At 40.8% G+C, this 25,563-nt stretch overlaps 1 protein-coding gene across 4 annotated transcripts in view; it reads right to left on the bottom strand.

The window, feature by feature from the left end:
• Positions 1-25,563, bottom strand: part of mylk4b (myosin light chain kinase family, member 4b) — a 45,371-nt gene that overhangs the window by 5,783 nt on the left and 14,025 nt on the right. The window contains exons 1-4 of one of the 4 annotated variants that reach the window (XM_012872205.3): positions 20,601-20,974; positions 3,734-3,815; positions 935-1,313; positions 556-761 (exon numbers count right to left, since the gene is read on the bottom strand). In XM_012872205.3, coding sequence (XP_012727659.2) covers positions 556-761; positions 935-1,313; positions 3,734-3,815; positions 20,601-20,732 — 799 coding nt within the window. In that variant the 5' untranslated portion in view covers positions 20,733-20,974. Of the gene's footprint in view, positions 1-555; positions 762-934; positions 1,314-3,733; positions 3,816-4,691; positions 5,436-20,600; positions 20,975-25,563 lie in introns of those variants that run through there. The other 3 variants (XM_012872202.3, XM_021321319.2, XM_012872204.3) reach the window with 3 other exon arrangements.

The following is a 25,563-nucleotide window of genomic DNA, read 5'->3' as shown; positions in this document are numbered from 1 at the left end:
CTGAACTGTCGCTCCTCGTTGCATCACACCTCAACCTACCTCAAAGCCAACGCTGATTGGACGTTCGTTTGGTGAACGGCTCCAAATTTTCTTTAACGGAGAGTATCCAGACTGATCTGCGAGTGAAACCTTGAAAGTTCGCGAGATCAGGATGGTCTCACGAGGCTAGAACGAGAAGCCCTTATGACTTAAAACTATGGGTTATTATTTTCTAGCTCAACCCTGCTTTAAAAAGTTCTCCACAACTTCTCTGATCTCTCTGCCGAGTCCCTTTGTCTTCGTTTTGCAGTTTACATTATGTTCAAACGACTGATTTTTAGGCAGCTGGTTTCACTGGATTTAATTTAGGGCTATTAGAGTAAAACAGGCTGAATACAAACCATAGCTTTTTTATTTGCAGGAACGTCTTAAAAATTGTGGTGTTGTTGTGACTTTTAAAAATGTCACATGGGTGTCAATACTTTTGTGAAGCGCTGTAGATGGGAGGAATGCCACATTCATACGAGGGCATCAAACCACTCTGTATTTACACATTCATGCCCTGTAAATTCTCACCAATCGTGAATTCTTTCACCGCAGACTCCCCAGCTTCTATAGCTTCCTCCTTTGCCTCGTCAGATTGGGGGCCCTGCTCCGCCTGCCCGCCGGCGCTCTCCACTGCGCTGTCCTCCACTCGACTCTTTTTCAGGTCGTCCTTCACCAGGTCCTCTTCAGTGACGCGGCGTTTGCCCGCGCCGGCCCCGTCTCCAGAGTCTTCACAGCTTTAGAAACCAAAGCAGGGCGCACTGTGTGAGTTCAGCTCTGGTTTGAGTCATTTATTTAACGATTTATTTATCTTGGCAGTTTTTGTTAACATTCGTCAACATGAAAGGATTTAAAACAAATTAAGAAACAGTAAAAAAAAAAAACAAGTGAATAAAGTGGTTGGGAGTACCTCTCCTGGGATGCTTTGCTCATGTCTGAAATTGATGACTCCTGTGATTCTCCCTCAAGCCTTTTCTTTACATCGTCCGCCCCCTTTTTGCCCTTTTCTTCACCGTCGTCCTCCGCCCGTTGCTCCTCTTCCTCTGGGTCTGTGTCGTCGAACACATCCCCCTCGTCCTCCTTGTCCTTGCCTTCCTTACTCTCCCTGGCAGGAGCGTGTGACCTGTCCAGGATCAGCCCTGCCGGCTCCTCCCGTCTCTCCCCATCGCTCCCTGCAGCTTCCCAGCTCTGGACGCCGGCCTCCGCGTTCCCATGGCAATGCTCGGCGTTCTCCCTGTTGAGCTTTTCAATCTGCTCCTTCAGCGCCGACTCACTCAAAGAGGAGCAATCTAAAACAGTAGAAAGGATAAAAAAAAAAAAAAGGAATGCGGCTACTGGTACGTTCAGTTTATATCACAGGTCTATTAGCTGGAACTTACAGGGTAAAGATCTCTCAGTGATAGATCCAAGCATTATTTAAACTCCCTCTGAAGTTAGCAAATTACTGTTTTTGTAGTTTAAACTCTCGCTACTTTTTTTTTTAGGAGGTTTGGGCATGGCTCTTAAATGAGTGCAAATTGGCTTTACCCTCATCAATATTTTTTAATTCCTCCAACACAGCTCCCAATATGAATGCTCATATTTTCCTCAGTTACAGAACTCTAGAAGAATAATTTGCTGCCATGAAAAAGCTATTCAATCCATTCAAGATTGTCTTTCGGATTGATCGGATCGCGATTAGGCCACAAATCTGTTCACGCCACACCTGACACATCAGTGGATGCGGCTTTAAAGCAACATAGAACAAGTCCATTAATCAGGCTAAAAACAGCAGTTGTATTACCTCACAACCATGAGAAATGCAGAATATTTAGACCTGCTTGTTGGCTAACTATTTTTAAAGAACAAACTATGATATCAAATGATAAATTGTCCAAATTTGAATACATTTTTTTTTCTTTTTTCTTTTTTTTTTCGGTAGGGCATTGCTGTAGATGTAAAAGTTCCTCATCCACAGTGGTGCGTTTTGCCTTGTGACAGCTGGGAACTGATTACAGTACAGGCATGCCAAACCGCTTTCCTCACTGTAACAAAGAAACCTAAAAAGATTCAAGTTTCAGCTTTAAAACGTCATGATGAGTTTTCTCAGAATGGAAAAGAGGTGTGTAAAACAAGACATGTGGCTTCTTTTAGTCCATTTGGAAATAACTTTTGCTCAAAGTTTTTTGCAATCTGTGGAATTGCTTCCCTGTAAAGCATGACATAAACTAATGAAACATGACCCAATTGCTGCACCTATGAGGTATTTAACAGTTAAAACTCGTTTCCTGATAGTCTGGGTTTATTAGTGGGTGTGTTTGTGGTGCCTATCTTTCTCTGGAGATAATCCTGCTCGACAGGTTTACCCATCTTGGTCCTTCAGCCCAAGCAGGATGTGATCCCAGGAAATTGTGCGCCACATTTTTCTGCTAACACGGCATTTCTCAATACAGGGAAAGAGTTTTTCATTTGAATTAAACTTGCACTTGGATTTTTCTTTTCTTTTTTTTTTGTTTCAAATTTGGACCAATAAGTAATGAGTTCTTTTGCTCATACCTTGTGAACTGAAAAAAATGCCTTCAGAAAATGCTGTTGTGCATCGTCAGTGGATGGCCACACTACAGGAAAGTCTGTAAATCTCAGGCACCCTCGTCTATTGTTTGTGGATTTATGATGACACACTTTAGGTTGCAATATAAGTTTACTGATTGGTTTAAGTGCATTTGTTCTATTTGTAAATGTGCACCTTTGGTGTTTTTACCAACTGTTTTCCCCTTTGGTCTGCGAGTTATTACTAATTCTTGTTTCTTACCCTGCATAATGAGTTTCCCCAGACAAAATGGCTCAGAGCCCCTAAACAGAGAGGTTTGCAAAAGTATTCATACCCCTTGAACCTTTCCACATACAGTATTCTGCCCCTCAAGGGGGCTGAATACTTTTGCACAATGCCCTTTTCAGTTTTTTATTTGTAAAAAAAAAAAAAGAGATCATATGTAATTTTCTTTCTACTTCACAATTGTATACCACTTTGTGTTGGTCTTTCACATAAGATTCCAATTCAATATATGTATGTTTGTGGTTGTAATGTGAAAAGTTTGAGAGGTGTGAATACTTTTATAAGCCACTGTACACGGAAGGGATTATATTATCCGGATTTGTATTTCCTTATGTTCAAGTTGCGTTTTGTATTGAGCTAAAGATTTGTATTGAAATGTTTCACATTTTTGTATTTTTTAGTATTTATGTATCATATTGTCGATTTTAAGTTTATTCATTCTTTCAACAAACTTAACTGTACTGTCTAGTTTATTGTACTTTGTTGTTGCGTTGTGTTAAATTACTCCTATAGTATTTTATTAGTCTGATCAGCCATTTTGATATCCTTGTGTATAATTTTTTTTTTGTTTTTTTTTTTCTAGGTCGGTCATGTTTTTGTTGTTGTGCTGGTAGTTGGTTTGTTAAGTTCACATTTGCCGCTGGTGTTTCGTTTCTTTGACCTCATTTATGAGCCAGGTCTTCAAAAAACTCTTCCCAATCATTCCTGTGACTTCTCCTTCTTCTTTTTACGGTCCATCACAGTCGCTAACCTGTACAGTTTGCACTTTTGTGGAACTTATTCTCTGAATTTCCATTCCCTTCAGGCCTTCCAGCTGACCTTCTTACAGCCAGTAATTCGTAACAACACAAGCAGGATCTAAAGGGATTTTGCAGTCAGGAAGTTGAAGTTTACCTGACAAATCCTGAGGTTTCCTTTTCTTCTGGGATTTCCCACCCTTCACGCCCTGCTTGGCTTTGTCCTTGTCATCTTTTGCCTTTATTTGGGGGGGAAAAAAAGGTAGAGAAATTGCTCAACGTTAATTTTAATTTGAGTAAGGCATAAGGGTTAGCGAAAGGAAGGTCCAGTAATTTCCACGATGCCAACACGTTTCAGATGGCAAAAGTGTGTGTTTATGTTTGCACGACAGGGAGATGCCAAAACAAAGTGTTTGTTTCGTTGCTCGGGGGGCCTCAAGGGACGTGTTCTGGACGTCGGATACCTCCTCCGCTAAAAGAGGAGTACACTCCGGTACATTCTGTATCAGCACACCGCGATCATTTAATGTGTCACAAAATGAATGTCACCTACTTAGAGGAGACCGGACGGGTTTTGCAATGACTGCATCCAGCTGCGGTCTGGAGCCCAGATTGCTGATAAATAACAAGTGTCTGGGCGCGATAACAAGTCTGACTCCTGTCATCTACACCTAAGGGGTAAATGCCTGCGCAAATGGTTTAGCTATCCGGGTCAACGCAACAGCAAAACAGGCTGAAATCGGAGGCAAGCGGACTTTCGTTCAGTTCTTCCTGAAGACGTTTTGACACCCTTCCAGGAGTCTTTGTCAGCTCTGGTGGCTCGCACTTGAGCAACCTGTAGTTGATGCGCTGCTGTTTTTGATGGGTAAAAAAAAAAAACACAATTTCTGCACCCAGGAAAACTACTTTACTGGGAACAAGGCATGCAGGAGCAGGACAGTTAAAACAAGAGTTGCATCATAACAATAAAGAGTCAAAGCCAGGAAAAGCCTCCCTAAAGGCCCTCAGGATTCGATATTAAATGTCACTTTTGTGACAGTTTGAGCATTTATGTCTCCCTGCACAGTACCCAGAAATCTTTAAGGAAAACCTTTCAGTTTCACTTGTTTTCTCACCTTCCTGCCGGTTTTGCCTCCCGGCTGTTTGAATAAAAGCTCCACCAGCCTGGAGCTCTTCACCGCCTCCCCAATGAAGCTGATCACCTGCTGGGTTCCCTCCACCAGCTTCTCCACCCCTTCCAGCCGGCGCCCCTGACCCTCTATGCGCTCCACGGCCCCACGCAGCTCCCTGCAAATCACCTCGATCCCCGAGCCGCGTCGCCCTTCGTGGGAGGAGGCCATGGCCCGGCTCATGCAGCTCACGTCCTGGGACAGGCCGTCCAGCCGGGTCAGGACGGTCTGCTGCATGGCGAGCAGACGCTCCATCTGGGAGCTGAGCGAGTCGATCCTGCTCTCCATGCAGCGCAGGGATGCGTCGTGGTGAGAGAAGAAAGAGGACGAGGCCGGAGACTGGTCCGATCCATTCAGGGAGAACTTCCTGGCAAAATGCTTCTGACCATGAAGCGGGTTGGGGTCGTACACTTTGGCTAAGGAGTTGACCAGGCTGGAGCTCATGATTGGCGTTGAGGCGCTCGCAATTACCGGAAAAAAAAAACCCTACTGGATCTGCTTCATACAAGCGCAACAAGAACGCTGAGAAGAACCATAGTACAGGCAGAGGAAGAGTCGCAGATGGAGGTCATGAATCTATCCCTCAAATGCCGTCCGACAAGGCTGAGTTATAAGAATAGCAGGTGGCTGTTCCCCAAATTAAAGAGCAGCCCTCTGTGGACGTCAGAAGCTGAGTAGCCAGTGATAAGAGCTCCGAGCTCGGGTGTGCAGCTGGGATAGATCTGGAGGAAGAGGTATGGGGATGGGGTGGGGGTTGGAGGGGGGGGGGTCGCTGTGTGACATTTAAGCCACTTGAAAAGCCCTTCAGACAGGTGTCAGAATCTCAGGAATCTGGGCCTGAAACATGACGCCATAGAAAGCAAAGCAAACAAATAAAAATGTCCTGCCAATAAAAGAAATAGAACAGAGGATCCCCAGGAAGGTAATTAAGACCTTTAGCAGCTGTGTCAGTGCGGTTGACCAAAATCATCCCCTCCTGTCATTCGTCTCCATTTAGTTCATTTATAAAGTGCAAGTTCAAACGGAATATCGCCTCAAGGTCCTTCAGAAGAAAAAAACAGGCCCAATTCATTTCCAGTTATATACAAATATGAGCGCCAGACAAATGTCACGCTAAGACAAATCAATCACGTAGACGAATTAGATTCAATCACAGTCCACTGTGGTCTGAAATGTGATGCAAGACGATCTCATTTGGTTTATCATTCAATTCTGGTCAAAAGTATTTTGGTCAATGCTTATTGATATGGGTCACATGGGCAGTTTCCCAGGGCAGCATCAGAGAGGGGGACTGCACAAGTGCTACATAAAACATACGACTTATCTGTCGGTGCGGCCAGAAAATGTTTTCTATTGTTTATTTTTTGTATATGCATCCAATGTGAGGTGGACACCCCTGTGTGTTAACAGCGCCTTTACCCCTGTTTCCACTTATTTATATGCTTTGGGGAGTGGTGACCTAGTGGTGTGCTTGTGTCCTGGAGATTCTGGGTTCAGAATCCCACAGACTGCCACCCTGGGTCCCTGAGCAAGAGCTTTAGCTTCAGACCGCTCCCTGGGCAGTGGCAGCCCGGTGCTCCCCGAGAGGGTGGGTTAAATGCAGGGAACAAATTTCATTGGAATGTATATTGCAATAACAATAAAGATGGGTATTATTATTATTGTGCAGAAGGGAGGTAAAGAGGGCAAAGCTAATAAAAAAGCCAGCCATGCATCAAGCTAATTCAGTTTAATTCAAAAAATCTCTATGAGTCCCAAACAGGAAGTAGATTATAAACTCAGTCCAACACATCAAGCCATCGTGCATCCATTCCTCCTTCCAAAAATTCAAGATGTAACTAATTGCAATTAAGACCTATTGGGGGAAATCTGTCTTAAAATTTGGATTTTTTTTATTTTTATTTTAGGGCTCTTTAAGACCCAGCGGAAACCCTTTTTAACAACACAGGAGCAGGGGAACATAAAACATGTGTACAGTATGTCTGTGCGAGGCTGTAGTCTGGACCTTGGAAAATAACATTAGCGCTAGGAACCAGAGGGAATACCAGTCTGTTTATGTCACTGACCAGTTTCATCTCCCTGCATGCGTCAGCACCGCGGAGCATTACTGACGCATCCACAGCTGCATATTTCCTAACCTGCGGATGCATTTTCAAACTTTCATCTTCTATATTTATCAATATTAAAAACAAACATGTGATTTTATATTTGGCCTTTTTTATGCTGTATTTTTATTTCATATTTTACTTCTAAGAGTCTCTTGACTTCCGGAAACTGAAGCGATTTAGTCTGACTTGCCACCCATTTGGCAAGTCAGACAAATGGGTGCCAATTGCTAATTTTTTTTGCTTTACTATATCAAAAGAAATCCCTATGTGCTAAATGTTGCTGTAGGCAGCTTCAACATGTTCGGTTTGCTCAGAGGAAGAAAAAAAAAACAGTCATGCCAAGATTTTAATAAATTCCCCCTGCCAACGCTATTTGAGGAATGAGAAGCCAGCGGAAGAAAACACGGACACTGGCGAGTCCCCCGGAGACAACACAGGAGTGTTTACGGAGCAGAAATGGATTGCGGATGATGGATCCGACCCCATGTGAGGAAGAACTGAAAACATCCTTTGCCCGCTCACATGCAACGCAAAGGCCTACCGAGGCATGTCTGAATCCACAGATTGAGCTCAGAATGTTCCTCATCTCAGCCCAGCTCTATCTGAGCCTGGCTGGGGTGACGAGGCGCCGGCGCCTATACACTGGCCCTCATCTGTCAGCGCCGGAAAAAAACCTGACCTATACGCTGTTCCCCTCGCACTGTTCCCGGGTCAGACAGCCCGTCAGCTGTCATGGCGAACGCCTGCATCCCTGGTGCCTGTTTACCAGCTAAGGTGAGAATAAACGCGGATACTGTTCAGAGACAGAGAAGCACCTGGGGACATACATGTGTCGTCAAGTGAGGAACTAATCACCACTGATGTCCCAGGAGTTTACAATGAAATCCATATCCCTCTTTAATTATTGTGTTTGGAGAAAGTGGCTATTTTAAACACCAACATGTGCGTTCGTCCAGCTTTTTTTTTGGCTCTAGACTGTTTTGATATTAATATGTTATGTAACTTCTCCCATTATTGAAGGGAAATGTTTAAGGCAGGGGTGTCAAACTCATTTTGGTTTAGGGGCCGCATACAGCTTAATCTGATCTCAAGAGGGCCACACGAGTAAACTCATTGCAAGATTAAATAGTACTAATAAAAATGGACTTGTTGTTGATTTTTATATTAAATGAATTTCACATTTACACAATATATTATGAATAACCTCAGCGTTTTTAAGAAAGGTATGTGCAATTTCAACAATACTTTTACTCAGTTAAACATTTACTTGAGTGCATTATGCATAAGAACTGATCACAGTGATTGTACAATGTTGAAAAACATTTATTCACATTTTTGGAACTTAAAAACACTGTCCTGCATGACAAAATACATCAAACAGATAGAAATTAAGAAATTATTTAAAATCCATTTTCCACATCTAAAGCTCAGTGCTACCATCTGCTGATTAAAACACAGCGCCACTATAGACAATATAGGAAATGCAGATTTTGAATTAAACGAAGTACATGTTTTTTTCAATAATTGTTTATTATTCTCTTCCATTTATCTCCTCTTTCTTTCACCTTTTCTTTTTTTCTTCTTGTTCCTCCTTTCCTCTCCTACTTTCCTATTGTAGTGTCCATATCATTTGAGATATTCCCCGCATGAATCATAATAAAATTATTCACATTCATAAATCAAGCGGAGCACTAAGCCAAAAGCAGTACTGCTCCACTTGTGAAAGTCAAATCTGATGAGCTCTTTTTGGCATCAAGACATGACACTTTCTTTTTTTTTTTTTAATAATGATAATGCATTTAGCCGGGACCGGGCCGCGGGCCGCATGTTTGACACCCCTGGTTTAAGGTGTGATACCTTTTGTGAGGCTTTAAAAGTTCACACCGTATGTCCCCTCACATTTGCAACAAAATATTGCACTGTTTTCTAGTATTGGGATGCTTTAATATTGGAATATTATAAAAAAAAGCCGTAGTTTAATTACATTGAGCTTAATGCTTGTCCTGCTTAAGATATCTACATTACAGGGACCAATCAGAGCAGGGGGGAACATGGTAGCCCATTGGTCTGAGCAAGAGGTTTAACTGTACTCTGCTGGGGAACCTCTGAAATCCCCACGGTTGGGAAAAAGGTTACAGAGTAAGCTGAGATTGAGTCGGGAAGGGAAAGCTGTTCAGGAACGAGACTGACGCTGCTGAGCTACTTTTGCTGCATATAAAGTTACTCAGCGGGAAGACAAAGACAACACATGATGCTCATCGTAGGGCCCACGGGTTTTCCGCTCCTCCAGTGAACGGCCTTGAAAGCAGGGATAGCACAAGCTTTAGCCCAGAGCTACAACCAAACCCGGTGTCACATGCAACAAAGCCGGGCTCCTGCACGATTAGCTGCTCCTTAGAGTCCACATTTAGAAATACAGTAGCTTGGCTGGAGGAAGCTGAAATGTAGCACAGTGTGTTTTACACTTACACCTGGAAACTCACCAAGATGTCTGACACATTTTGGTCCTGAAAAAAATTATTGTTAATTATCGGCTAATATTTAAGCCAATCTTGAAAAAAAAACAAAAAACAATGATTTCTTTGGATTTTAGCTTTGATTAATCAGACTTTACCACAGCTTTTCCAAATAAGATGACAAAAATATTTGCCAATGAATAAGAAACCTTTTGCGCCCTGACTGTAGCTCAGTGACAGATCTCCAGCGTATCCTTCCCCAAGTGGCATCTCGGCCTTCGTAGGATTCACCATACCAACATAATGACCCCGTCGCCCCGTGGTGCCTCACTGTTACAGAAAACGGTTTCATGTAACTGCGTCGACAAGATCCTCGTCTCCTAGCTCCCCGCCAGCCGGGTTTCACTTGAACTTACAGCGTGAAATAATACTCGCTGATGTGACGAAAGAGGAATCAAAACACCTGGAGGAAGGATATTCATAGGAAGCGTCGGTAACTGAGATGCAGCAGAGGCCTATTAAAAACATCAAAGCTGCAAAACACATTTCAGTGTTTTGGTTTTGATGGCCGTTGCCGGTATTAAGTAGTATTTGCTGTGCGGGGGGCGAAGAGCGCTGACGAACACGCTCAGCTTCACTCAATACTTTGGTTTACTTTGACGGTGATAAACTTTGTAGCTGTGTGAGCAACGCATGTAAATATCTACTAGATTTTAGTTTTGTAAAACACCCGATAGATCACAGATGGCTTGAACCTCTCCTGTGTTGATTTCGCCTGAAGTCCAGGTCCTGCGATTATGCATTTTCAGTCATCTGGAACAGGGTGCCAGATTTTTATTTAAAATGCCCAGCAATTTTAAAAAATTAGTGATGTCATGATGTCAAGGTTTCCATGGCCTTTGAAAGACAAGCGGGCAGAAAGTACCGCAGATCCTCCGCCACACCTGACAGCTGGCTTAAGCTGATCTCTCCACCTTTGTTCTTGGTTTTGCACCAGTAAGTCACATCTGACCAAAATGCATGGTTCCAGTTAGAGTCCCCGTAGCATTTAGTGAACTCTTTATGCTTGCTCAGAAAATACTTTTTTTGTAGCATCTAAGTGTTGCTATAGATAGTCTTTGCTGCAGTTCCCTAGCAGTGAGCTTTGCCTCTCTTGTCTTCCCCACTTTAAAAAGAAACTTCATACCCCATGGAATAACAATATTATTGATAACTCAATGTAAAAAGTGTTTTTTAGTTTTTTCACAGTGAGTGTAATATTTTGGTCACTTCTCTGTCAAGGCTGCAAAGCCTAAATAAATTTCCTCCTGTTGTTCTAGGGCAGTGAATATTTCTGGGGAGAGCTTGCTGAGGGGTGCGTGCATAATCTCCATAGCCAGCCCCGCTGCTCTCTTCAGTGGGATAAACTTCTACGTGTCACCACCGGTTGATGACAGCCTGTTCTTGGACATTTTAGCTACCGTGATAAGATTTCCTCTGCTCTCCATGTTTCTACTTTAGGGCAGTATTATAACCACGTTTTTTTCTTCTTTTTTTTTTCATTTGAAAACAGTTGCTGGGTGATGCCAGCAGAGAGTGTGCGCGGGAGAGACAAAAGCAGCCTGTAAATGTGTTATATAAGCCATGCCAGGGTGTTCATTGACTTTTAAATAGATGCACATAAGACCTCCTTCCCTCACGGTCCTTAGAATCCCAGCTCACCGTCAGAGATATCCCGCATGAACACAACACCTCATGAAAGGCTCGCATGTCAAAGTCTTAACATTTTGCTCTGACTAACTTCAGGCGTTCTTTGCTTTGTTTGACTCCGAGTTATTTTGTTGCATGTCTGTTGGGTTAATATATATATATATATATATATATATATATATATATATATATATATATATATATATATATATATATATATATATATATATATATATATATATATATATACACCATTTATAATGTCTTATTTTTGTAAGTCTATTTAACTCATTGGTTAATGTAGATTTTTGCCTAGTAGTGCCCTTTATTAATATTCTAAAAACCAACAACTAACGGTAAATTAGATAATATTAAATGTTGAAACTATGTTGATGAGTTAAAACAGCGGTTGATATAATTTAAATGCAAAGAAAAGTATTCTATTGACAGTTTTTTGACCAAAAGTTTGTTGCACTTATTTGTTGCTACCGCTAGATGGCAGTAGAGATTCGTAGTCTCACTGACGAGAGTTGGGGGTTTTAGAAGCAGTGATATTTTGTCCTGCAGCTCCTGGCTCATGCATCTTTCTTGTTCCTTTTTTAACACAGAGCTGCTGTCTTTACGCATAATGGTTAAAGGCTGCACAGTGCTTGCCATGCGGGATCTACCGTAGCAACATGATGACAGATCTGCAGTCAAATATTAAATTAGTCAGCTGTTGTATCATGTCAGACTAAGAATTGACTTAGTTTCATAAACTAAAAAAAAAAAAAAAAACGTTTCTTAGTTAAGACTGGTTTTGTCAATTTTGTTAAATGTGTGTCACTTATTGCAACCACCTACATTGTCTTTATTTGGGGAGGGGGGGGGGGGGGAACAGCTGTTTGCACGAGCATCTTTCACACAGCGACATTCATTCAATGTAGATTAGATCTGCAATAGAATATATATCATCTTTAAGTTTAATGGCAGGGAGGCTGAATAATAAAACTGGGCAGAGCTGGAGAACTATGAATGTGCCATGACTGAGAAAAAAATAGCTGGTTTTAATGAAATACCAGGACATTAATACAAGAACGTTCTACATAAGTAATGTGGCTTATCTTACCATAGTTGAATGGTGAACTTAAATATTTATCTAAAATTAACAATGACAGCTAGCATCTGTAGCCTCCATGCAAGAAGAGAAACAATCTATTTGATCTAATATTTCCCATTTACAGATTTCTTCTTTCTTTTCTTGACCAACTTCAATGGTTCATATCCTCTAGCAGGTTTTAGAAGCTGAGTAAATACAAAATCCAGCTTTAAAACGAGTAGCTGAAACAAGGAAAAAACATCTGTTGAAGCCAATCTGGGTCAATGTGAAAATTAAATTGCCTCCCACTATTGAACATTGAATTAACTGTGATTACTTTATTGTTAGAAAGCTGAGCTTAATTTTAAAAGCCAAACCGAGGCCTGATTGTTGCCAGACCTGTAGATTCTGAAACAGAACCTTCCTGACAACGGGAAGAGATCTCAAAACATGTCAGGTCTTTGATTAAAAAAAAAAACAAATGACGAGAAACCAACTCTTTGACATCTAACAGGTTGGACATGGTTATAAAGTCATTTTTAAGGTTTCAGGGACTCTATTTAGCCAAGGCGAGAGCCATCATGTACTTAACGAGAAAACATAGAATAACAGTGAACTTCCTAAGCGTCGGCCTAAAAAACTCCTCAAAGAGCCCATCAGCGATGAGAGTCCAGGTTTGAGCAGCTTTCTGAAAATCTGGACTTAAATGTGACTGAGATGCTGTGGCATGAATTTAAACAGGCTGGGTTTGCCTGAAAGCCTTCCAGTGCAGATGAATTGAAGAAGAAGAAGAAGAAGATAAAGAAGAAGATGAGCAGCAAAATTCCTCTGCAGTGATATAAAAGACCACCAAAGGAGTCACATCTTATTACATTTAAGGATAGTGTGTTAGGTTCATTTGAATGGCTTTTTCTAATAGTAAATATAAACAAAATGTAATAACTCATGAGGTTATGTCTAATATTAATGTTTGATGGATCTAAACATGTAAGTATGACAAAAAGCAAATGCAGAAGAAATCTTAATGCTGGCAAATACTTTTTCACCGTCGTGTTCTCATGCCAGTTTAAGCTTAAGCAAACATAACATGACCAGTGTTCTGTACACCAATGAACAATTAGTTTTCTATATGAATTGAAATATGTCTCCTTTACATCTTTGCATCAGAATGATGAAAAGGAAGAGAAGGAAACTAAATCAAATGTCAACCAAACTCAGCAATGTTTCTTGAAATGTGAATCGTATTCATGACAGATTTCAACCCTGTTGGAAGTTCAAGAAAGAAATTTTTTTTAAGATTTGACTTAGTCACAGACAGCGAGGTAAGAATCCCTCATATTCTGGCATCTCTTGGATTGTTTTTTTCTTGTGTACAATGTCAATATGCAGTTTCAGGCAGCTGATTTCCTGGGTGGGCTATGTTGCTCCAGCTGGGAGGGCTGGGTGCATGCTGGGTGCAGGGTAAAAACACAGAGCTCCCCTACATAACCAATCCCAAATTAACTTGTACTGTAGCAGGACCCGACACTCCCAGAAGTGTCAGCTGACCACCTGCCTGCCTCAAACTCTGCCAATCCCAGAGTCACCGGGTGCTCTGTCTGGTCCAGACCCAAAGTCTGCTGACAATCTCTCCAACTCTGGAACCGCCCTAAGGAAGTCCCTCTTAACTTTCTTGTTTCCCTCTGCGGATCTGTTTGGTCATCTCCCAGTGTGACCCCCTAAGCATCTTTAACGTTCTTTGTTTATTTTGTTTACATTGTTAAATTCATTTATTTGGTACTGTATTGGATGTGTGCAGGTCTCAATTTATTTGTCCCAGCTTCCTTTACACTGCTGATATATCTTTATTTAGCCGTGACCCAAATTGATAAATTGTTTCATTTGATCCTTGTCAGAACTCTGGAGTGTTTTTTTTTAACATGAGCGTCTAACAATGTACGATGTTAGAGATATCTTTTGGATACGTGCCTTTGATGAAAACTGTGCTTTATGCCTCTTTTTAAGAAGCTCCCTGGGGAATTTTTCAGACCTGCGCTGCAAATGAGTTATGCAAACGTTTGAAAGTAGACACCAGTGGAGAGGGTGGAGTTGAGTAGGCGAAAGCAGCACATTCCCTTTCAGTCTTCATACCAGAGAGAGAGAGAGCGAGAGAGAGAGAGAGAGGGGGGATAGCAAGCGAAAATATGTTGGTTCTTTCTTGAGGAACGCAAGAATTGTATTTGTAATTGGGGAATTTTAACCAGTTACGTGACCCTCTCTTTTAAAAGGAATAATGTTTCTCTAGTTTAGTTTTTTGTCTGAAAAAGAGATTGTTAATCTCAATGGGACTTTTCCTGGTTAAATAAAGGAATAATAAAATAAAATACTTTTTTTGGAAGGTCTATTAGAACAAAGTAGCACTAGCTGTACACGTCTTTTTTTTACTGTAATTATTTGCACATAATAAACATCAGCTAATTTATATAAGGAAATAAACCATGAAGATACTCAACATATTATCTCACTTGAATAAACAAAACTACATTTCACCATTTTGTTCCCCCTACCATTGCACATTATTTACCCCCCCCCCCCCCCCATGCAAATTAGGTCCATTGGCAAAATTCTAAATAGTTCCTTTTTTCAACTGTAAAACAATGTTGAATAATGTAATTTTAAAAGGATTGTGTCCAATTTTAACACTGAATCCTACTTTTGGTGACGACTGCAGAGTAGAAACAACCGATGTTACCAAGTCATTTTTTCCCCAAGTCCAAGTCCAAGTTAAGTCTTGGACAGGCTTCCTTTCACTCTTCATTACATGAGGTAGAAACTGTTAAAAAGAGTTGAGTGTCAAACCAGGACCTTCATTAATGAAACGTGCATGCTCACAAAAAAAAAACCTGCTCCGTAAAGTTTAATGCACAACTTGGCATGTACAAAAATGTACGTTGTGACAAAGCGTGAGGTAATCCACGCAAACTTTAGACCTGCTGTGAAAATGTGCGTAAGCCATGCAGACTTTTTCAGTCAACAGTAACAAACCACAAACAACAACAAAAAAACTCACTTAAATACACTGAAATATAACTCACTGAATATTCCTCTGTTTTTGTCACATGTAGATGTGAATTAAGGGATACTTTCATTCTCACTGAAAAGGGAGAGGGGGTCAGATCAATGGATTAAGTCCTCACAAGTCAGCTGTGATGACTCCTAAGGTGGAGAAAATAGATGCGTGGAGGAGCTCGTAACTGTGGAACGATGGCAGGGTTGGTGCTGCTGGAGGACATCGGCGATGGAAGAATGCGGAGGGAGCATGTTCACAAAGATCCTACTGACCTGCTGGGACGTGATGATGAGTGGCTTATCAGCCAGTTTTGATTACCCATAGATCATTCTTCTTTAACTGGCCCCAGCGTCACAGAGGGAAACCAGGAGGAACTGTGCGTCCCCAGCGCTGTTTCAAGTTCTAACTACGCTGTGATCTCTGTAACCGGAGCTTTTCAGAGGGAGCTGAGTGACAGGTGAGGTGAGTGTAAAACTCTAGCTGCAATCTCCGGTAAAAAACTCTTATAAGAACACACATTTGAAAACCGGGTGTGCTCTAAGGCACTCCTAACACAACCGGTCAAGGGCTTCATTTGTTGCACCAGACGCTCTTAAGCTAGAACACCTCAAATAACTAGCCTGTCAGTGGTAACATCGCTGCATGCTAGAAATATGGCTCAGTATAGCGAGCTATCAAAATAGTTCAGAGAACACGTTATTGTCGCACACTAATAGGCAACGTGATACAAAAAGACATAAAAATGACCTGGGTTGTCCTAGAAATCCGGCTGAAAGCTCAGTTTCCAAGTTAGCAGGAACAGGAGGGTTGATTTGACCATTTCCAGTGAATTATTATCCCACTGAAAGACCAAAAGGCAACCTATGCTGAGTTTACTGATGGAGGCCATCAGATTTATATTCAGAATTGCTGGTATTTCAAAGAGTTTTTTGATGGCATGTACTCAAACAAGGTTCACTGGGTATGTAGAAGAGTAACAGGCCCACCAGTGAGCATAAGGTCATTTAACAATTCATGCCAGATTTACCTAGGGTCTCGTCTAACAAAGGGAAAACATTTCCAGTCATAGTCCTAGTCGCATTGAGCCAACTCCAGATGTTTACATTTGTGATGGAAGGACAGCAAAAGATTCAGTCCCACCATCATGCCCAAATATGTGGATAAGATAAAGGCTGCTACGGAGACTTGGGAACTCCAAGATACCACCAAATAACTTTATTTTTCTTTTCTGGTAATCATTTCAGTTTTTTCCCCCCATCTGAATAAACAAATGAAGATTAGGGGTTGGGTTTCATACATATGATGCAACAATTATAGGCTCTCCCCTGTCTGCAGCGTTTTATTTGGTTGCTAATTTTATCTGAGCATAGTAAGTCTGAGAATCTGAATAGAAGCTCCTTGCACATTAGACACGGACATTAACACAAGCTCCAGCATACTCTATAAAAGGCTCACAAAAAAACAAAAAACATTTGTTGGTGCCTCATAAATTTCAACCTTTGAGTTTTAGCATATGAGTCACGCATTCATAACGTATGACCTATAATTTATGGCCGTTTGTGAGATTCCTAATGAAGCTCAGCAGTTTGGCCTTGAAATTAATTTAATTTATAAAGTTAAAATCATGAGTTCAGACAAGAAAGGGTAATGAATTGAACGTCGAATATTCTACGCCTTGGTAATTGACAATAAACGCAACGATTATTTTTGACGTTAACCTGTTATACGGCCAAACTGATGAAAGCAGCTCAGGGCACATCTTATAAAAATCAAAACTTGCTGAGAGAAATGCTGATAGGATCAATAAAGAGGCAGATCAAAAGCTACGCCTGAAAACACATTTCACAAAGACATTACGTCCTGTGAAATGGTTCCCCAGGAGTGAAAGCTGCTTGTCGGGACTTTGATGCAATCAACTGGTTTCCTTATATAGGACATTTTTGACCAATCTGTATAATCTGACCCAATCTGTATAATATGATTGAACTTGACTTTGTAAAGTGCCTTGAGATGACATGTTTCATGATTTGGCGCTATATAAATAAAATTGAATTGAATTGAATCTGCAACCATTTGTCATTCATATTTTAGCTTTAGGCCTTTACACGTTCATAAATTAACCAGGAGGTTGTATTTGTAGCCAAAATTAGCAAAGACATGACATATTTAGTGAAAAAATGAGTTTTTTTGTTTATTTCCAACTTTAGTTTAAGTCCTTCAGTGGAAATATGTTAAGAAAACATGAATAATACATTAAGACAAAATACAAGATAATGAAGGAAACTCAACAAATGTAGTCCCAACTCTTAAGCAGAAGGCTGAATGGATCATACTTTTGATATATGAACCAAGCTGAGGTAAAACATGCTTTATTGGAAATGACTAAATCTAAGGAAATTTTGGATTAATTTGCCACAGAATCATAACCTTATACATATGGATTTAAAATACACACCCAGACAGGAGGATGGTAAGGGAGGCAACAAAGTCTCTAGGGAGACACTGGGAGAGAGCTCCAGCACAGAGCAGACATGTTGGTGTCAGTGTAATAATTAAATGGTGTATTCAACATGGCAATCAGTTCTTTTAGAGGCATTCCAGGAAAAAAAGCAGATTCTGTCCTACCATGCCAACCATCTACATGTGGAGTTCATGACCATGCTGAGACTTCACCATAAACCACTTGCTCGGCTCAGATTAGGACTGTATTTTCAACAACAAACTCTTCAGGTAGATTTAGCATAAAACAAAGCATGAAGACAAAGCCCACCGCCAGGTATGGTGGAGGATCTCTGATGTGAGCCTATTGCTTTCCAAAGACCTTGGAAACCTGGCATGAGCTATTGAGATTACAAACTATTTGAAATGTTAAACTATCAGTTGTAATAATCTGGCGGACCCTGTCAGAAAACTGAAGACAAGTCGTCATTCGTCGTTTAAGCTACTTGCACATCTTAATTAAGGAGTTCAGTAAGTGTAAAATACGCAAGGATAGTTTGTGAATTGCTTGCATAAGTGTGGAATTGCAGAGTATGATTTAAACCTTTGTGCAGAGAATGATTTAAACTCTGCACAGTTAAGAACAATTTCTTTATTACTGAGCAATGCTAAAAGTGTGAGGTTAAAGCTAGGGTCTGCGATTTTTTCCGCAAATTTCTCCAAGTCCCTTTTTGAATACCCGTGCATGCGCAAAAAGAGTCTTACCTTACCTTACCTTGCCTTATCTTGCTAGTTCACTCTTCATAGGAATCACGTGAAAATAAAATCTCCCAAATCTGCTCGTTCTGATTTCTTTCTACTGGGGCCTTCCTCTTCTTCTCATAAACATGTACACAGTTTGCTTCTTGCGACTCTCAGCCATGTGCAGAGTACACAGTGAGAGCAGCGGAGCTACAATGAACGGCTAACCGCTAAGCTAACCGCTAACCTAGCCGCCAAGCTAACTGGATACATAAACACCAGAAGTGCGCATGTGCAGCCAGCAAGCAGAAACTAGGAAGGAACGAGCACGGACACTGACGTTACGTGAGCATCTCAGAATGATTGACATGTGGGACAACCAATAGATAAGGTGATAGCCCCGGAACTTCAGGGACAGAGGGGGGTGAGATCACTGAGCTATATAATACACTGGAGTGCTAATCGCCGCCTGTTAGAACAAGTCGCTTTGAAGCCACCGGCCGCCATATTGGTACTCCCTAATTTCCCTTAGTAACTAGGGAATATGTGCGCTACAGCATCGAATAACGAGGATTTTCTCATGTTCAGGGGGGTCTTAAAACTTTTACAATGTCAAATGCCATATACTTTTATGCTATGTTCTAAAACTATCAAGTACTAAGAAAGTCATGTGCTTAAATATTTTGCATTTTATTTATTTAAATATATATATATATATAACATTTATAAATATAAAAATAACAATATACAAAAATATATATTTACATATATGTACACATATATATACATATATACATATACACATACTTATATATACATATATATATATTTAATATGAATAACATGTAAAATATTTCAGCACCTAATTTCCTAGTAGTTGATAGTGTTAGTACATCCACTGACTGTAGAATTACCTGTGAAACGTTTTCACTCAGCCAGAAAACTGCTTGTTGTTGCAACCAAATCCTATGGGATTCTGTGAGAGTAGGGAGTAGCAAGATGGCGGCCAGTGATTTCAGTTTGTCAGCAAAATCAGCACTCCAGTGTATTATATAGCTCAGTGGGTGAGATCAAGACCAAAGCACTGACAGATCCATGCCATTCGGACCGAACAGCAGAGATTGGTTAGAGTTTTTACAGGCCTGCAGCTCCCACAGAGAACAATTTTTTAACCTCCTTTTTGTGAACACATAATGTATTTACTACTTTCAGGGTGGAAGGATTATTTTACCCAGTATAACAAAAACTGTTTCTGAACAAGATTACCAACTACAGCTTAAAATGTCATCATCCATATTTCTGAAAAACGCACTTAATTTAAAAAAAAACCCAGATGGCATAAAAAAACCTGGCCAGAAATGATGTTGTGAAAGGAATAACTGTTTAAGAATGCAAAAGAAGCAACAATGAGCGTTATTGTTATAAAGACAATGCAAATAATTTCCTTAGTGATTCACGGTTGGCCATTGAAGGAAATATAACGCTTTAGGGTATTTTATCAGCGTGTCGGATGTAGAGCTTTTATTCAACGCATTGGGCAGGTCAGATATTCTATAATTTTTATGTTATATCTTTTTTCCCCTTGATCATAGTTAAACTATGACTCTTGCAGCGGTAGCAGCGAGTTTTGCTTATTTACAGTAACACATAGCAAGACATGCTGTGGTAGTTAAAACATTATGCTGACACTGACAGGCTGTCAGGGCTGAAAAGCATCCCAACTTTATGAGGAGTCAGTTACATTTGCTACCTGTTGGCCTATGTAAACACAATAAAACTGGTTGCATCGGTATGACAGTTAAATAAAAATAAAATATGTCAGACGGATTAACTAATTCTAATAAAAATTGTATTACATTTGACGTCTACTCTCCACTACAGACCTCATTACCCAGCAGTCCTTTGGCGTATTAAGAGGGAGACGACTAGACTTCTTGGAGTGAAATTAAAAACTTCTTGTAAATGATACCAGCATAGCAGAGCTCAGATGTTTCAGAGTTTAATTTCAAAAACGAGATACCTAAATGCAATGTCAGGCCCAGAGTAACTCAGGTCTTCCCTGATAGGTTTCCATTTAGATATGAAGGTGATTGCATTAAAAGAAATGTGTTGTCTAGGAAAGATTTCAGTTGAAATATTTCATGAAAAACTTTATTTCTTTTAAACTTCTATATATTTTTGAACATAGAGTAAAATAACAAAGTAGCAACTTGCACTGTCTCAGCTGGTAGCCGAATAAACCCTAAGCACCTGTTGCACAGGTGAATGGACCTCATTGGTCGGCCCCTGCTTTACCTGTGCTTCTTCATACGTCCTTCCTCTCTTCCTGACGGAGAATAGGTTCCATACCCGTCGCCAAAGAAAGGTGGCCACCAGGCACACACTTCCCAATATCCAGATATCTTTATCCTTCAGGAAGTTCTCCATATTGGTAGGGTTCCTCCTCCTGCCCTGGTCGGCCTGAGGATGTTGGAATGTCTTTTATCTTAATCCGTACGTTGGGATCTCAGGCAGCAAGGCCTCGGCTGGCGCATCTGTTGTTTCCTAGGAAATAGCTGGACCCCAGCAGCAGGGCAATAAATGCTCAGCCTTTATCTCACTAAAGACTCTGACAAGGACAGGGTTTCTGTGCTGTCAAAGCGCCCACCCACTCACCCTCTGCCCGGCTTCCTCCCTACCTCCCACCATGGGACCTAAAAGGAGAGAACACGCTGTCTCTGAGACGAGGCCGGGACAGGTGGTGTTGGGTTCTGGGTATCGTCGCTGTACAGAGAAACAGATGCCCGCTGCCGCCGCTGCAGCCACTTCCATGTTAGTGAGACCCTGCACGTATCCTTATAACATCAGACGCAGCACTTCATGCAAACATGCACCTTCAGTATAAACTGGCTGCAGGCCAATGCGTCCTATAATGTTCTCCCAGTGCATTTGGTGCAGATGCAGAAAGTTCACACAGCAGCACACTTGTAAACAAACACCTTCTTGTGTGTGGTGCTAAGTTTATCTTTTGTGCAACGTGCTGGACAGATGGCACCAAAACAAGAGCTGAAGTGTGGATGTCTTTCTCAGAGGACTGGAGTGCTCACACCGTGTGACAACGAAACTTTCTCTCTAAAGAAACTCAGCCTACTGTACGGTAAACTCACTCACTGATAAAAAAAACAACAACAACAAAGAACCAGAAAACAGCGAACATCACATAAAAAAGATGAAAGGTTCATAAAAGTGCTCCTCTTGTCTACACGCTGTATATGCAGCTGACAGACTACTTATAGACAAGCATGTAAGGGTTGTTGGCAAAGAAGCGGACGTTCTTTTTTGTGCTGCAAGCGCGTCTGTATGTGTGACAACTATCTGTCGGGATGGGGCTGCTGATTTATGTCGAACAGTGGAATGAAACCACGGCATCCTGCAGAAAACTGCATCTCCAGTTTCTGTGAAACGGGTCAGGTCAAAGGCGTACGGACTTCATCACTCCGTTTCCGTGCTTTATGAGGGTTCGGGTCGTCTGTTGTCTCTTCTGGGGTTTGTAAAAGACTGAGGTAGTTTATTCAGCGCCTCTCGAAGGATTGACGCTCCTTGAACTTTTGCACATCTACGACATTGCAATTCATATCTTGATGTCATTGAATGGGGGTTTTACATGTAACATGGTTTTACAGTACATGATTGTGAAGCAGAAGGACACGTTGTTTTCAAATCGTTTACCAAAAATGATTTGGGAATGATCTCTAGCAATGTTTGCTTGTCTAAATGCATGCATGCAATCATGCAATACTTTTTACGTCATCCTGTAAAGTGACTGCTACCTGTCCTGACGCATCTCAATAATCCAGGTAGGAAGAAAAAGTTGCTGGATAAATCCTCTGGATGCTACCTGACTGCTACCTGTCTTTTTGTCTTGAGCATCAATCAACTTAATGGGGAGTGCTGGCCTAGTGGTTAGAGCAGTGTGCTTGCACTCAGAGAAGGATGCAAGTACCCGGTTCGATCCCCAGTGTTGGCACTCTGGGTCCATGAGCAAGACCCTTAACCCCAGATTGCTCCCCGGGTGCCGCACATGGCAGCCCACTGCTCCCCAAGGGTGATGGGTTAAAAGCAGAGAACAAATTTCATTGTTATGTATGTTTCAATTACAATAAAGATGATATTACTATTATTACTAATGATTGAACTCACCAAAATGTCATTATTGTAAGATAATGAATAAAAAGATTCTTGATCTGAAAAGCGTGACGCATTTGACTGTGACTTCCTTAAATCAATACTTTGTAAAAAAAACCTTTCTCTCCTTTCACTGTGATTAAATTTGTACAACTGAGCTCATTTCTCGCCCATTAAGCTTTACAAAATAGCTCAAGTGCAGTAAGCCTGGATAAAATGGATCTACGTCAGTTTTCAAGCCTTGCCACAGATTGTTAAATTAATTTCAATCTGGAATTTGATTAGGTCAAACACAGATAGTCTATGATCCAGGGGTCACTAACCTTTTTGAAACTGAGAGCTACTTCATTGGCGTTATGTCATATGAAGGGCTACTAGTACTGACCTTTGAACTAGAAGAGTCAGAGTTCACCTTAGTTTTATGTAAAATAAATACATTTTTCATGCATTGTTATAGATATTGTCATTTTTAAATCTACAGAAATGCTAGTGTGAATAAACAAGAAGAGTAACCGAATAAAAGAAGGTTTTGGTGAAGAACAGTGAGGTTGTTTTTGGAACAGGCTCGTGGGCACCAAATGTGGTCCTGCTATGATCATAAGGACTTCAAGGCAAACCTTTTTTTGTCTTTCTTTTCATGATTGCTTTCTTGTTGCAGCTCTTCCATAAAGGCCACATAAGTAGATTGCACAACCAATTACTGTCCTGGCAACGGACTCTGCCTGAGCTGTGAATCCTTGCATCTCCCCCAGGCTTCACTTGGGCCTCTTGATGCATTTTTGTATTTAAATGTCTCCATAGCCAGCCTATCAGTTTAGGTGGACAGTCACATGTTGCAAAGTTTGCGGTTGTGCCATATTCGTTCCGTTTGGGTGAGGGATTGAACAATTCTCCATGAGACATTCAAACCGAACCCTGCTTTACACTTCTCCACAACATTGTCCCTGGCCTGTCTTGTGTGCTCCTGTTTGCTCTGTAGTGGTCTCTAAAGCCTAATGAGGCCTTCAGAGACCCGCTGTATTTATGCTGAGAATAAATTACCACAACAAGGGTGTCTGGCCACACAGGATTTAATCTAGGGGTAATTTGCTGCATGTAAATAAGATTTATAACATTTTTCTCTATGTGTTGCATACAGCGTGCACTCCAAGCAATCTTCATTTAACAAGCTTCGGCAGCTGGGGGAGTTTAGGGGCAACAAGGGTGACCCTGGCAGGATAAATATTCCCAGTGGGAATCTGAGGAGAACATCGGCGGGGAGCAGCGGTGATGGAGTGACAGGACGACAACTAAGCACGCAGTTCTAGGAACCGGTCCGTTTATTTCTGACGAAATTATGAAACAGCTTGCTGCATCAGGACCCGAAGAGGTGCAAACAACAGAAACCACTGAAAAAGGTGCCGCTCAGGTCTAAGTTGGAGGTGAAGAAACGGGGGAGAGTTGTTCACAGTTTGAGCGTCTTGAATTACACACGGAGCCGCACATGTACCCAGAACCTTTCTCTGAGACATGCCTTGTTGTCACGTTGAGTACAGAACTGATTTACAGCCAAGCCAAACAATAAATTAAACATACTCCACATGAAGTATACATACAGTTCCAGGATTCCCCCTTAGCTGACTCATACTTGTATATGATCAATAACATAAAGCTCTCTACAGGTGTCTGTTTTTTCCCCTGACTTTATTAGTGTTTTAGAGTAAGATTTTTGGTCTTCATAAACTCCATTCTGGGGGGTTGGGTTGCGAAGGGGTTTATATTGGAAAACATTTTTTTTATCTTATTTGTTTTTTAATTGTTTTAAACAAAACTTTTCTTCCTCCTACCTATTTGCTTAATCTCCTCGTTCAAACAGAGCACTTCAATTCATACTGGCCCAGCCTAGTGGGATTCCACCATTCATGTTTCCAGACTTCAATTTTCAGTTTTGTTTTTCTGAAAGATAAAAACCTAAACATATCAAACATTTCCTTTTGGATACCAAGCAAATGTTTACTTTAAATTACCGCTATAAAACACTTGGGGATCATGATGTAGTCTCCAGGTGTATACCATGTTTCTTTTTTCACATATTCGGAGCTAAAACATGGATATACTTTGCTGTGGAAAATCAGGAAATCAGGAAAAGCCTATCGTTTTAAACAAAGAATGCAAAGGAACTGTTCTATATGAAGTTTTTTTATCAGTAGTAATAGTTTGCTTGTAAGGTTGTAGCAGGGCTAAAGCACACACAGGAACTTGGGAGCAGGATGACAATTTGAAAAGGTATTTAATACTAAAGCTAATAATTTGCAAAGACTGATTGACAGAAAATGTGGAACCACAGTGAGCCTAATGGAAGATACCAGCACAACACAATTAAAATCAAGGGGAAGAGAATACAGCAGGCTGGGGGAAGACGACTAACAAACACTGAAAACAAAGAAGAAGCCACATTAAAGCTCATAAGGATCTACAAATCAAAAAGGAAAAGCCTAACTGTATCATCAGAGAATAAACCAAACTGCACAAAGAGCAGAACACAGGAAATAAGAAATAAACACAAAGGGATAATAGGGAAACACCTAAATAATCAAAGCAACTTAAAACTGATGAAAAAACAACAGCATAGTTGACATGTATCTCTATATCCCCAAGAAAAGTTAACATGTCATAATCCATTAGGAAGAAGAGGCGCCATGATATACCCGTGTGTCATCTTCATGTAGATTACACTACATTTAGCACTTTAAAAAAAACACATTTGCTTTTATATAATGTATTTTAACTACTTTTACGTGGTTCAAAAAGGCCTTTTAGTTACTCGAAGCAAGCTTTAGATTTTTGTTGCTATCATTTACTTATTTATTTTTGGAAAACAATTTTGTATGAAAATGACATGTGTACATGTGTACAACTTTGCTTGATCTGTGATATATGCAACCGATTTTCTATCAGAGCTGTATCATGAACTCTGAAACTTAGCAGTTTGAGTTTGCCTTGTTCATGAAACTAAAACCAAATCATTTGTCTCGAAAACTGCTGGAGCCGAGACTTTGGAGTCCCAGCAGTCATGGTCTTAGCCAGAAAAACATGCAGACTGCTGCCATCTAGT

Source organism: Fundulus heteroclitus, chromosome 9 (genome assembly GCF_011125445.2).
Source record: "Fundulus heteroclitus isolate FHET01 chromosome 9, MU-UCD_Fhet_4.1, whole genome shotgun sequence".
In the NCBI taxonomy this organism is placed as follows: domain Eukaryota; kingdom Metazoa; phylum Chordata; class Actinopteri; order Cyprinodontiformes; family Fundulidae; genus Fundulus; species Fundulus heteroclitus.
This window is presented reverse-complemented; position numbering and strand designations above follow the sequence as displayed.